Source organism: Oryza brachyantha, chromosome 3 (genome assembly GCF_000231095.2).
Source record: "Oryza brachyantha chromosome 3, ObraRS2, whole genome shotgun sequence".
NCBI lineage: Eukaryota > Viridiplantae > Streptophyta > Magnoliopsida > Poales > Poaceae > Oryza > Oryza brachyantha.
Window position 1 is genome coordinate 1,674,087 of NC_023165.2, and position 14,085 is coordinate 1,688,171.

Sequence of the window (14,085 nt, forward strand, 5' to 3'; positions counted from 1 at the left end):
TATATTTATAGATGGACTCTTCCCTCAATATCAATTGCAATATCAATTGTTTTATTTGTAATAATTTTTAATATATAAATACAATTTAGAAGTATTTAGAATTTGAATTATAGATTAAATATTACGTAGAAAAGAGTTTATGAACGAGTACGATTTAGAATATAAGTAAATGAGTTCCATATAAAAAATATAATTTAGAAAATTTTAAATTCAAATATAAAATTAGATAAAAGTCACACTGAATCATCGAAACCCGTAAAACCAGCGTAAAATATTTAAAGTTCACGAACAAAACGAAGAAAGTGGCGCCGCGTCGGAGGTCTGCCCGGCGGGCATTGGGACGGCGGCTCCCGCTCGCCTCCCGCCGGACCGGGTGTTGTGTCAGCGGCGGATGCGGCAGACGTATTGGTTTGTCCTGCCGTGGCAGAGCTGGCTGTTGTGGCTGGTGGCAATGGCGGCGGTGACCTCCCCTCTCCATCCCCGTCCGCCATTGTCGGCCGCCTGCCGCCGAGGTCGACGACTTCCGCCGTATCCCCGTGAGCGTCGGATTTTTCGAAGAGATCATCGACGACAGCCACAGCATCGTCTTTTCCTCCGTCGGCCCGAGTACTGCGTTGGCATCCTCTCCTTCGTGAGCAAGGACCAGTTCGACCCCAGCTGTTCCATCGTCATGCACAGCAAGGTACGGATCCCTCTCAATCTTTCCCTATTTTGCATCGATCTTGTTCCATTAGGTTTTTTTCTTCTTCAGAAATTCGATTGATTTACCCACGCCCAACTTGATTGAACCCTAGAATTTATACTGTACAACTCTGGCTAGAATACTTTTGTTCCAGATCCATCTTTTTTGAGACCCCTACACTGCGGGGTAAGTGTGTTCTTTTGTATCATTTTGGTGATTATGTTCCAGCTAATGCATATGTTCCTAGGCAATCAGCCTCTTCAACCGGTATGTGTCTTCAGATATCGAAATAGAGATCCAACTGATCTATTTTATTGCTTATCTTGTATTAAATGATTATGGCTTTGCTCATAATACCTAGAGAAGTTCTGGCATTGTCGACACTACACTTTTGTCCTGATCAATTCAACTGATTTACATTTGTTACTTATCTCCTCTTAAAGAATAGAACAAGACCTCAAACTTTCTTACTACGAATGGATCTACAATATTTATGCTCATGCTATCTGCACATAGTAAAAACCTATCCTTCTGTTTTCTTGTAGCTGTACAAGTCGGCAGGAGAAGGCAGTTACCTGCTGGGTCTCAACAGACTTTCTGGCCCACAACTTCAGTACCTCAATATATGCTTACAGTTAAGCTCTAAGCTGAGAGCAGTTAACTGACTAAGGCAGTGGTAATTAATAGTCTCCTCCAAACAAGAAATAATTTGAGCAAATATTATGTTGTCCCTCTTTTCCTTTTGTTTTTAGTGCGAGGAAAAGGATTAACCCTAGAATTTACACTGTAGAATTCTGGCCAGAATACTTTTGTTCCAGGTCCATCTTTTCGGGACCCCTACACTGGGGGTAAGTGTGTTCTTTTGTATCATTTTGGTAATTATTTGAACTTTTTTTTTGGCAGTTATGGTGCTTCTGTTGACACTTGAGTTGATTATGTTCCAGCTAATGCATATGTCCCTGGGCAATCAGCCTCTTCAACTGGTATGTGTCTTCAGATGTGGAAATAGAGATCCAACTGTTCTATTTTATTGCTTTTCTTGTATTAAATGATTATGGCTTTGCTCCATTTCCCTTCTCTCCTTTCTTGCTTCTTCACAAATCCTGACATAATATTCAAACTTGGTTACAGTTAGTGCTCCTAAACAAACTTTCAAGCACATACCAAATTAACACTCACCTTTCTCATTGTTATAATTGTCTGTTAACTAATGACTGTAGAATTCTTTTTGTTAATATAACGACTTAACACATTTATATATGAAATAGCACCCTGTACGATCTTGTAAGTTGTAACTTTGTAAGCACATGACCTCATACACATCTCATATATTGATAATTTGTGTTAAATCAGTTGGTGTTTAGTGCCTTAATGAACTGCTGTCATTTTTGTGTCACAACCTATAACCTTATGCCATTTTACTCCAAGTTTGCTTATGCTTTGCAGGAAGGAATGCTGACATTTGACACAACTCAGTTCGAGGGAATTCTAAAGAAGCTCTCTGAATTCAATGCAACGCTTTCATCTAATTTGTTAATTTCAAAAAACATTTGTTGGTGACTTTTGTTTCTTCTGATGCTTCCATATAATTTGGTAATTTCAAAAATCATCTGTTGGTGACTTTTGTTTCTTCTGATACTTTAGTGTTCACGTAATCAAATCAGTTAGATCTTTCCCCCATTAGGTTGATTAGAACTGGGGATTCGCCTTCAAGTCAGCTGGATTTGGCTTATTGTTTGCTCTCATCTGTACTAATCGATTTTCTGCCTGAACAAAGCCCCTTATCACTATGTGGTACTCTTTTTTTTTTCAATGACCACCTTACCCATACCAACTTCTGAAAATTTCAGCATCCAATTTTCATGGAAACCTTACCCATATGGCCTTCTTTAAATTCAGCGTTCAGTAACTCCTTAAGAAGTGTGAATCCTGGGCATGGATTTCATATGCAACGGGGATCGTGCACTGGATTGAATCTCACTTCGTGTGATCCTATTCAAGGTTGGAATACGATTGGGATATGGTGGGGAGGGAGATAATGATGAGTGAGAATAGAGGGAAGGTGACAACTGACAAACAAGGTAGAGTGGACAAAGCATGTATTTATATCTTTTGGATGCTAACTGCAAAACAAATCCCCTTTAGATGCCAAGTTTGCACATGATTTGTCCACAGAGGAAAATGGCTAATTTTAATATTTGAGTATTTGACAAATATGCAACCTCCATGACCAAGTTCCAGATTTTCTTAGTGATATGTTCAATTTTGCATATCATAGCAGTTGTTAATGTGTGAGATAGCACATAGCGTCCTCCCTATAAATCCAGATTTGTCGTGCGAAAACTCTGTTTATTGGAGATGTGCAAGTATTATTCACTGCTTGGTATGAATATGAAACTTCTGGTTTTACAGTTGCATGTGTAATGTTTTTTCACAAAAAGAATAAAATAGAACTTATGTGTTCTTAATCTCTCATTTCCTTTCATTTTTCCCAATCATTTTCACATATGATCTTAATCCACTGCCCTTGAATTACAACAGCATACTTAAATGCATGCACTGGGTATAGGTTCAAAGCTGTTTAACTCGAGTAACAGGGTTATTGAACTTTTTAGTTGAGGTACGGCATTGTTTGGTAATAATTTCAAATATGGTCATGTTAAACTTATGTCTCTTACGTACAGAGGTAGTAGGTTAGTTGTGCGCATGCGAAGTAAAATTGACTTGCATCTTTTTAGATTGTAACATCACAAATAATTTTAATAGGTCTATGAGAGATCAATCAAGATGGAGGCAGAGCTGTGGGCAGTAGAGATGAAATGATGGCAGAGCTTGCGCAGGTTCGCCTTGACATCCAGAGGTTGGGTGTAGCAATGCAAGAACTCATGAGTCAGGTCCAGGGGTTCACCCAGGATTTGGCTCGATCAGCAGTGGACTTGCAGCAAGTGGCTGCATTGAAAGCTGAAATTCAGGAGATAAGGCATGAAACACAACATTTGAGGTAGATCCTTGTTAATTTCACATGTACTTTCCGTCCTGGAATAGAGAGATGTACTCCCTCCAGTCAAAAATATTTGTCATTTACGACAAGCTTTGGTCAAACATATAAAATTCTGACAACCAATTATTTTTTAAATGCTTAGTTTAAATGCAAAACAAATGATATACATAGATTTTCTTGAAAGATACTATCATAAGAGCATAAACTTATTTGGTTTTATAAATTTATTCAAACAAAAAAAATGGTTTTTGGAATTTTAAAAGTTTGACTAGATCTTGTCCTAAACAACAAATATTTTGACCGGGGGAGTAGTATATGTTTTATCTTCGTACAAAATACAATCTGTATGTGCAAATTTGTTGGTGTTATCTATTTTCCGTTGAATCATCTTAACTATCTCCTTTGCACTTACGAGCAAGCAATCTCTTGGCTGTTTTTTTGCCATTATCTTGGTTCTATGAACTCTTTTGGTTTGTCTGGTCCAACTACTATTTGTTATACTTTCAAATTTGAAATGGAATGACAACTTACCTTTTTTGGGTCCAAGATGAATTCAAGTTGCATTTGGAGTAGTAAAGAGAAAACTTAAATAGTAAGAATAGCATTTTTTTCAAACTTGTATGGTTATATTGTTTGACCTGCAGATCTGGCATTGAGGTTGACAATAAACGATATGCAGAAAGCTATGAGCAGGGACAAGATATGCACAAGAAATTGATTTCAGTGGCTTCTAAGTGGAGAAGCTCCGAGCTGAGGCTGACAAGAGGTCACGAGCTGCTGTTTCTGGAGGCAATGAAGGTACTTAACAAACTCTGGGTGCTTAATTCCCTTCGCAATTCAAATCCTACAGTGTGAACTGTTGAAAGCCCATCTAACTCTGTAAATTAGAATTCTTGAATCCCTATATAGCATTAAATATCTGTTTCTCATGATGGGATTTAGGATTGGTATGTCTATCGATCAGGTCTTCTAATTCCACTCCTGGGAGGACTGAGTTACCTTCAGTACTCGTAAGACTTGTGACCTTATGAATCGTTATACAAAATACCATGTCTGAAAATGGATTTGCCTATGTTTACAGTGAAGTGTATGAGAATATTAAGGCATAGGATTAGTTGATGTCACGTACAGGCGGCGCGCAATGGCGCGCCCCTGCATCTAGTATGTATATGACGAAATTTATACCTGCAACACAAAGTATAAAAGGTCCGTATGCATAAACTTCCTAGTAGTAGTCTAGTAGAATCATTCGTGTGGGACAGCGATCTCGTGCGCGTTCGCCAATTACACCGACCCGCCGATCGACACGGCCCGACACGTACGACGAGGTTAGCCTGCAGTTTGGGCGGTGACCTACAAACCTCGTCGTTGTCGTGTGCGCTGCAGATGAATCGATCTGTACTCACGCACACGACACGACTCTGGATTATCTCAATGCATGAATCGATCTGCGCTATGATCAATGGATTAAAATAGCCATACAAAAATGATAAAAAAAACAATTAACGTGATGATGACAGACATGAGTGTGAAAGATCATTTCTAAATTTGATTTCGTTTGTTAGATAAAAAAAACTGACATAGCCGAGTCAATCAATTTGATTGAAATTTGATTTTTTTTATTTTCGTTTTACATAATTTATTTGCACAGTTAATCATCATCATCTCATCTTAGATTCTTTTTTGTGCATATAGACTTCTTTTATCATGATTTCCATAAGTTCTTTCTCCTAACTTGGGTTTCCAGTTTCCACCTCTCTAGCTCTTGCTCTGAGCTTCTGGTTGTTACAGAAAAAATCTGGATATCTACTCACCGATAGGAAAAGAAAAAACGAAGCGATATCGATGGCGTCCTTTGCTGGTTTGGACGCTCTATACCGATCTCTTTCACCGCCATGATCTCAGCTGTTGATGCCGCTCTCTGCTTTTCGGTCCTTAAAGAAAAAGGCACTTTCGTAGCGGTAGCTTTTACGATTTCGGGAATGGTTTGCCCAAACTTTTGCAACAGCATGCGCACGGCTTAGAGCAAGTTCAATAGTATAGCTAACTACTGGCTCCAATTTATCTATAGTCAATCTAATAGTCAATTTATACAATAGTGAGTTACAAAACATCAATATCTGGTCTCACATGTCATACACATATTTTGTCTTGGAGTCCGCGTGCAGCTGGCTACAAATTAGTAGCACACCTCTCTTCTCTCTCCTCTTATCTCTTTAAAATATTCTTACAGCTGGCTTATAGCATGCTATTGTACCTGCTCTTAGAGCAAGTTTAATAGTATAGCCAACTATTAGCTCCAATTCATTCATCCATAGTCAATTCATATAATAGTTACTTATAAAGTATTAGTATATGGTCTCATATGTCATACACACTGTGTTTTGAAGTCCGTGTGCAGCTGGCTACAAATTAATAGCCCACCTCTCTTTTCTCTCTACTCTTATCTTTTTAAAATATGCTTATAGCTAATTTATAGTCTACTATTATACCTGCTCTTAAAGTAATTTTTGACGAAAGACGAAAATGAAGGGGATCGACTGAAGGGGATGCCTAGCCTTTTGTGGAGATTTCTACAGGAGAAAGAAGGCCGTGCGCATCTGTGGCCCACTTTCAACCACATCGTTCTAACGAGTGCATAAAGCATTCCGAGCAAATACTTCGTATGCAAATATTTCATAGTATTTTTATTTGAATAATTATCTAAAACAGTTTTATTCTCTGTATCTTTTTATACTCTAGCAGATCAGAACATCCAAATATATAGTTTTTCTCTTCAAATATAAATGACATCTAAAAATAGATGATGAGATGATGTTCTGCTTGAGCTCAATCTTTATATTTCATCTTCTATTTTTAGGAGAGAGGATATGATAGATAAACTATTGGGGATGTTTTTATCTTTCATCCTGATAATATAGTGTATAGAGAAAAAAAAATAATCCAAGAGATACTTCATTCCTTCTCTCTAGATCTCAACATTCAGTCTGAAAAGAAGATAGCAAGAATAATATGAAGAAGATGATTGGTAATAGGATAGCGGCCATATATATATATCTCCCCCAAAAATAAGGAACACCATTGTGAATAGGATTGAACAATCATACCATATCTCTCTGCTCTAACCATTTATCCAAACCAATCACCATACTAAACAACACAGGTGACTGAGATCATGCCATATTCACCTTTAGCATCATTGCATATTTCTCTCCTATACTCCACAGGAACTATTTGCCACAAGTAACTAGATACACATACTATAATTGAGGATTGGCATAAGTGACTATATACACATGCTGTAATAAGAATTAGAATACAAAGACACATTGTTTGTCATGGCAAAAATGCCAAAACAACTTATTAGAGCATTGAATCCCACGTTATGTCAGTAGCATCTACCTTTTGTTCGGGCGCATGTTCGGTGACATTGCCCCGTGATCTCGGTTACATTGAGTCACTGACGTGTGGAACCCACATATGTCTGAACCCACGTAGGTTCTACACGTCGGTGACTTAATGTCACCGAGAATGTCATGAGACAATATCACCGAATCCAGGTCCCTTTTTTCTAGAAACAATTGGTGTTATAAGCCTCATACAGTGAAGGTGTCTTAAATATATTAGTCTTGCTCATTTGTCTTGGCTGTAACAATTAAGTTATGATGCAAGAAATTTGCTTGCTACAGCTAGTTATGGTGTAGCCATAACCCAAGCAACAAGTGTAATTATGTACCGATGGATCTACCAAACGAGCACCTGGCATTACTGGCTGGCACCGGTAAAAATGTTAGCATAACGTATTAGCTGGTATCTAACTATCTCAGTAACCATGACTATCGATCCCAGTAATAATGGAGGATACTCCCACCATGAAAATTTTGAATACATGGCAACTACTGCCTATCATATTTGGCATCACAAAATTCACCATCAAGGAGAAAGGAGGGAACATACACAATTAACAGCAACACCGGACACTCCTCGAGTGTTCTTTCATTAGCCTATAATTCTGAACGATTTAAAATGGCACTTCTCCTGACACCCAACCAGCCGATACTACTCACTCACAGCGAGTTTCGAGCAGTGTAATGCACTAGCGTGGATTAGAGTTACCCATCGATAACGTGCATATCTCTACTAGTACTATACATCACGTATTGTGTCATGTACAGTTGATTGGGTATGGCATGCACATCGACATTCCACACAACCCAACCAACCACCATTTGTTTGCGAAATAATTAACTTTTTGCCACTCTTAGAAATGGTACTAACATATTTTCTACTGGACCCACATATCATAGACATATGAGAACCCACGTGTCATAGACAGCGGGTGGCAAATATGTAATGTGCCATTTTTAAAAGTGACAAAAAGTTAAATCCTGCTTTGTTTGCACCCGGTTGTCATACTCGTAGCAGCAGTAGTGCTCGAAGCGACAAACTCGTAGTACGTATCTGAAACGGTGGCACCAGGCGGGGGAAATACTACTACAATGCAGGGGCCCCCACAAACCAAACACATCACCACACACATGGCTGTACGGCAGGCAGCTGTCCATCCCAACGGGCAAGGCCCCCTGCCAGCGCGCACGCCTCGTGCCACCCGCCTCCTTCCAAAAAAACAATCTGGTTGCCCCGTTGCACCCGTTCCGGCCGGTGCAGCTGGAAAGGAGGAGGCGCGCGCGCGCGCCACCACCACCACCTACGAAAGGGAAAAAAAAATCTCCCCTTTTTTTCGGCTAAAACCTCCCAAACCCAACCCGCCGCGCCTGCCCGCCGTCCGATCGACCGGGTCCGCTCGCTCGCAGCGGCACGGCACCGCACCGCACCGCAACGCGCGGCACGGCCACGCATTCGCATTTACGCACGCTCCACCCAAAAATCCGTCGCGTCGCACACGCCGGACGCTCTCGTCCTCTCTCTCTATATCACCCAGGTCGGCTAAATCGACCGCCGCCTCCTGTTCATTTCACCCTCCGCTTCTCGTCTCCCGCTCTGCTCGGCTCTGCTCTGCTCCGAGGGTTGTGGGGTTGTTTGCACCGGCGGGGATGGAGGCGGCGACGGTGGCGTGGACGGCGGCGGGGGTGGGGATGGCGCTGGTGTACTGGTTCGTGTGGGTGATGGGGGCGGCGGAGGTGAAGGGGAAGCGGGCGGTGGATCTCAAGATGGGATCCATCACGCACGACAAGGTGAAGGACAAGTACACGCAGTACTGGTCGTTCTTCCGCCGCCCCAAGGAGACGGCGACCACCGAGGCGTCCGCCGAGAAGGTGCCGGCCTTCGTCGACACCTTCTACAACCTCGTCACCGACATCTACGAGTGGGGCTGGGGCCAGTCGTTCCACTTCTCCCCTTCCCTCCCCGGTCGTTCCCACCGCGAGGCCACACGCGTCCATGAGGAGCGCGTCGCCGACCTCCTCCAGGCCAAGCCGGGCCACCGCCTTCTCGACGTCGGCTGCGGCGTCGGCGGGCCCATGCGCGCCATCGCCGCCCACTCGGGCTCCAACGTCGTCGGCATCACCATCAACGAGTACCAGGTTAACCGCGCCCGCGCGCACAACCGCAAGGCCGGCCTCGACTCCCGGTGCGAGGTCGTCTGCGGCAACTTCCTCTCCATGCCGTTCGCCGACGCCTCCTTCGACGGCGCCTACTCCATCGAGGCCACCTGCCACGCGCCAAGGCTGCAGGACGTCTACGGCGAGGTCTTCCGCGTGCTCAAGCCAGGCGGCCTCTACGTCTCCTACGAGTGGGTCACCACCTCCCTCTACCGCGCCGACAACGCCGAGCATGTCGAGGCCATCCACGGTATCGAGCGCGGCGACGCTCTCCCGGGCCTGCGCCGCCAGGACGAGATCGCATCCATCGCCAAGGAGGTAGGATTCGAGGTGCTCAAGGAGCTCGACCTCGCCCTCCCGCCCGCTCTCCCCTGGTGGACGCGGCTCAAGATGGGGCGCATCGCCTACTGGCGCAACTCCCTCGTCGTCCGCGTGCTCACCATGCTCCGGATTGCACCCAAGGGCGTCGCCGAGGTGCACGAGATGCTGTACGAGACCGCGCAGCACCTCACCCGCGGCGGCGAGACCGGCATCTTCACGCCGATGCACATGGTGCTCCTCCGCAAGCCCGCCGAGAGCAAATAGTGCCAGTCATCAACGACACCTACCTTCATTCACTCACCCAGCGGAAGGGAGGAACAGAGCAAAAGAAATAATCTCGCAGAGAAGCAGCACAGGTAAGAAGTGCAGACTACCACCTAGCACCTGGCGAGGAGGAGAGGTTGCAGAAGAGATTGCTTAAATTAAGTTAAATTTGATCGTTTAGAGGAGAAATAAGGATTATGTTTATTGTTACTCTTTCTTGTTCGTAGCTAATTTTGCTTTCAAATTTTTTTGGTGGAGGTTTTTGGGTTGGAAAGACAAGGTCGGGTTCTCCTTTAAAGTTTGAGTTTTTTTTTTCCTCCTTGATCGGTGGATCGATCTACTACTACTTATCTACTATCAGTAATCAGACATGCCATGTTTTGTCTCGAGCTCACAAGATTGGAATCTCTCCCGCTAGGGAATCCAATTTTCAACGGTGTAATTTGCCCGCTTTCCGCGGTGAGATTTGCAGGTGGACGTCTCTCAATATGTATATTCACCGTGCCACGCCGCGGCACTGTTCGTTTCACCCCACCCCGGTTGTCTCGCGTTGCGTTGGTGCCATGGCAGGTTGGGCCACGGTGATGAAAAAGGTTGGAAACGACAAACATTCTGACTCACCATTTCTCCGTTTATACCTTTATTTTTTAGTACTACCTAGCCCATGACAATAGTTAAGACGAGCATTAGATGTAGATGAGTCATCCACTTTGGCCGCATTCCTTTATTAGACTTCATGCTTTTCTCATTCTTTTGAAAAGGATTAGTACAAAAGTTGCAAACAATAGGGGGGTAAACATGTTTGGACACTGAAGCATGAACCTGGCTCAGTGTCACCGAGATCGGATCTGGAATTTTTTAACCGAGCCCTGTGCCCGATCGATTCAGTGAAAAGAAAAGGAGAAAGGAGTCAGGCGATGGGACAAGCCGGGCGGGGCACGTGAGTGCGTCACGGTGTCCGAGCCAGCCACCGTTTTTTTTCTTTTCGCATCGCCTTTTCTTCTCTTGGGTGAAACGGTATAGGGGGTGTAAAGCTGACACCTGCCTGGCCCTTGCTTTTGCTGCGTGCGCGTGGCCCATCGTCGCTGCTGCTTCTGCACACTGGCGCAGCGGCCACTACAGTGGCCTGGCCGCCTGGAAAATATCCGTTGGAGCTTGCCAATGGAAGGTGGGGCCTCTCGTGTCAGTGGCGTGCAGGATCGGTCGCTGTCAGAGTGGGACCACATGTCCGATTTCTGTATCCACATGAGAAGGCTTTGTTTAACCTTTCTTTTCTCCCAACTGATAATTGGTGTTATACAGAATGAAGTACCTCCAGAATTTTTGAATGTGAGACTTTAGAGCATGGTTGGAATATTCCGATTCGGTCCGGAATTGAGCAGTTTTCTCTTCCTCTTTTTTAAAAGAAAAATCTTAGATAAATGCATGCAAAAAATGTTAGATATTCTTTCTGTTTTAAAATAGACATTTCTTTATCTTAAGTTCTGAACGGAGAGATGTCTAGGTACAGATGCAAAAACCCGTTGGTATTTGAAATGGATCGACGTGCTTGCAATCAAATACAACCTGGTGGATAGAACGTTCGTAGCACCATGAACCAATGATAGTCCTACCAATGCTCTAGAAAAATCTTACTATCATAACTTTAATCTCTTGCAAAATTCTACAAATTTCTGTTTTCCAAAAGAGGCTGGAATTTGAAGTGAGAAGAGGCGTTTTTGGAATGCATCGAATTCTCAGATTCAACCAAGGCGGCTGTCATGTGATCAACCGGAGTGTGCAGCGGTGTCGATTTGTAACGAATGGTGAACAGAAAGGGGGGCGTTTCCTGCATTCCAGTTGCCAGAAGAGGAGCTTAATTATTATTACTGGATTCTGATCTGCACAGCGGTGAATCCACATGGCCGTGCTGCTCTGCATGCCATTGCCTGCCTGTTTATAGTGAGGTGAGAGAGAGAGTGAGAGTGGAATATCTGCGTCGTCACACTGGAATATTTATGTGTTTAATGATCTCCAGGATTGGGTCATTTGCAGCACTAAATAGTTGCATCAGATGTACTGTTGCTAGCGAGATGGAGATGGTCCAAGGATGCCGATCTTGGCTGCTGCTGCTGCTCTGGATCTCGACTGGCTGCGGTCTCTCCTTGCCTTTGTTTACTGTCTATTAGTGCCTCCATTTCTTCCGTATTAGTAGTCATTAGTGGAGCGCAAATCATTTAGCTGTCACTCCATTACGACTTTGATTTGGTAGTGAGCTGATCCGTTTGTGCGTCAGATGCTAATGCACAATTAACACCCATGTATATACTCTAATAATAGTTAGGAATTGCAATTAGACCCACGGATCCGGACCTCAACAGTTTTTTTTTAACCAAGTGGGTGCAATTATGGGTGGAGATTTGTATGCATGGGTTTGCGAATACGAGATCAGTGAAACTATGAGTTGGATACGGGTTTTAGATTTAACCCATGAATGCCCATTTAGGTCCAAAAATCTAGTAACACCTTAAAATACTTCGTCGGGGAGCATGCTTATTGTTTGATATTATAAGCCGGGAGTGCTAGACTATTGTTGATGCATGAATTCATGATTGGCTGCTGAATCGACATGATTGGATGACTGAATGTGAGGATTTGATGAGCTTAGTTTTACTTGCTTGCTATTGTATCTTTTTCATTTTCTTGTTGCTACATTAATCAATCAACTATGTTTATTTGATTGTTAATTATAATTAAATATTTAAAAAACTTAAATGTACTCATGGAGCTGTCTTGATTAATATGTTTCTTATTTGACATGATTTCATCTTATGGGTGTCCATTGAGTTTCGGGTATCCAGTAGGTATGGGTACGGATTTAGTTTTACATTCATAAAGGTTTACGGGTATGTATTTAGCTTGGAGTCATATGTTTTGTGACGGGTGATGTTTTTGTCAACGACAACTAAGAGATTTTTCTGCTCCCGCTTGTATGACTCTATCTAGATTATTATAATAATCATATATCGATACCACCTGAATCTATGCAAAACAAATGCTTGGAATGATGGTTTTAACTCAACCCTACAGAAATTGAATTAACTCGAGCTCGCTTCAAACCACATAAAATTTTACGGGAAAACAACTCAATTCCGATAAAATTGATCAATTCCAAAGGAAGCATTAAACATGGCGAACAGATGACAACATAGCCAATCGGATCGGATATCAAGTAGAGAAAATATAGTATGCGATCTTACGGATCGTGCTACTGATTTGGACGAAACCTACAACACCTGCATGGTTCCTTGCGGCCAGTCCCACTCTTGTGATCTAGTCGGATTGTAGATCACTTCGTTCCGCACTTGCACCAACCAACCTACGCAGCCACCGTCGATTCGTTGGTTCTGTTTCAGGATCGTTGGTTTTGACGGGCGATTACTTCTGGTGGCGATATGTACGACCTTTAGCCGGTTGCTATTCTCGTTTCAGTGGTTAACAGTAGTCCAGATGGTCCCTCTTCGTGTGATAGGATTCATCCCCATCTCAACTCTCAGAGTTCTTTACAGCGCCAGCAAAGAAGGGTCCAACCGTAGCAGTAACTTTGGTCTATCAAGACACAGTATCGTGCAGTAATATTGTCATGGTTAATGCCACGTCTATTTAAAACATAAGTATTTTTATATTATTCACTATGAACTAAGAATGAAAAGAAAATAATATAATATTTTCTCATAAATGAGTAATGGATAAGGCTGAAAGGGTTTTGAATAAGAAAAGATTGATGTGAAAAGCATTACTTTGAGTATTACCATAATTCATAAATATTTATAGTATAAGATTTAAATCCAATACATACTTAAATTTGTGCTTACGTAGAGAAGGGAGAAAATGAGAGAAAAAAATTAAGGTATATATTTATAACCAACTACAGAACGCTCTAAGAAACCATGCATGTGAGAGGGATATAGGCCATGTACTATATAAATCGACTATAGATGATATATCCATTTTAGAGTTAGGATGCATTCGTTTTTAGTGCTAGAGTACATTTATTACTTGGTTTTTACACGTACTATTATCAAACTTATAGATGTTATATAATTTATTATTTCATCTTTCTAAAGTATATTTTTAATTTTGTAGTACTTAATTATATGCCTACTACGTTTTGCAGAAAGTTCCTATCTCATCTTTTAAACACATATTTTTACTTAGTAGTTAATTCTGTGATTTATATCATTAGATAGCTATAAAAATGAAATAATATTTTATCT

The 14,085-nt window shown here is 42.3% G+C and overlaps 2 protein-coding genes across 8 annotated transcripts; both read left to right on the forward strand.

The window, feature by feature from the left end:
• The first annotated feature begins 281 nt into the window (after positions 1–281).
• On the forward strand, positions 282–4,789 carry LOC102713607 (protein FLX-like 1). Of its 7 annotated transcripts, none has more exons than XR_005811284.1 (7): positions 282–682; positions 1,228–1,358; positions 1,473–1,530; positions 1,627–1,665; positions 2,129–2,763; positions 3,449–3,683; positions 4,328–4,788. XR_005811284.1 is itself a non-coding variant. In XM_015834846.2 (3 exons), the coding sequence occupies exons 2-3, from the start codon at positions 3,502–3,504 to the stop codon at positions 4,536–4,538; spliced, it is 393 nt and encodes a 130-aa protein (XP_015690332.1). In that variant the 5' UTR covers positions 2,787–3,302; positions 3,449–3,501; the 3' UTR covers positions 4,539–4,782. The 7 variants fall into 7 exon arrangements, 2 of the variants coding, with proteins under 2 accessions (XP_015690332.1, XP_040377543.1); XR_005811285.1 differs by lacking the exon at positions 1,473–1,530 and having other exon boundaries at positions 1,586–1,665; positions 2,129–2,275; positions 2,684–2,763; positions 4,328–4,785; XR_005811286.1 differs by lacking the exon at positions 1,473–1,530 and having other exon boundaries at positions 1,586–1,665; positions 4,363–4,789.
• A 3,834-nt stretch (positions 4,790–8,623) lies between these two features.
• Positions 8,624–10,278, forward strand: LOC102714159 (24-methylenesterol C-methyltransferase 2). The gene has a single exon (XM_006649293.3). The coding sequence runs from the start codon at positions 8,738–8,740 to the stop codon at positions 9,827–9,829; it is 1,092 nt and encodes a 363-aa protein (XP_006649356.1). The 5' UTR covers positions 8,624–8,737; the 3' UTR covers positions 9,830–10,278.
• The last annotated feature ends 3,807 nt before the right edge of the window (positions 10,279–14,085 follow it).

Excerpts from the sequence above, each read along its gene's own strand:
- LOC102713607 (XM_040521609.1), top strand. The coding sequence starts at position 3,502 with ATGATGGCAGAGCTTGCGCAGGTTCGCCTTGACATCCAGAGGTTGGGT. Across the intron at positions 3,684-4,327 it reads CATGAAACACAACATTTGAG|ATCTGGCATTGAGGTTGACA; the intron begins GTAGATCCTTGT and ends TTTGACCTGCAG.
- LOC102714159 (XM_006649293.3), top strand. The coding sequence starts at position 8,738 with ATGGAGGCGGCGACGGTGGCGTGGACGGCGGCGGGGGTGGGGATGGCG.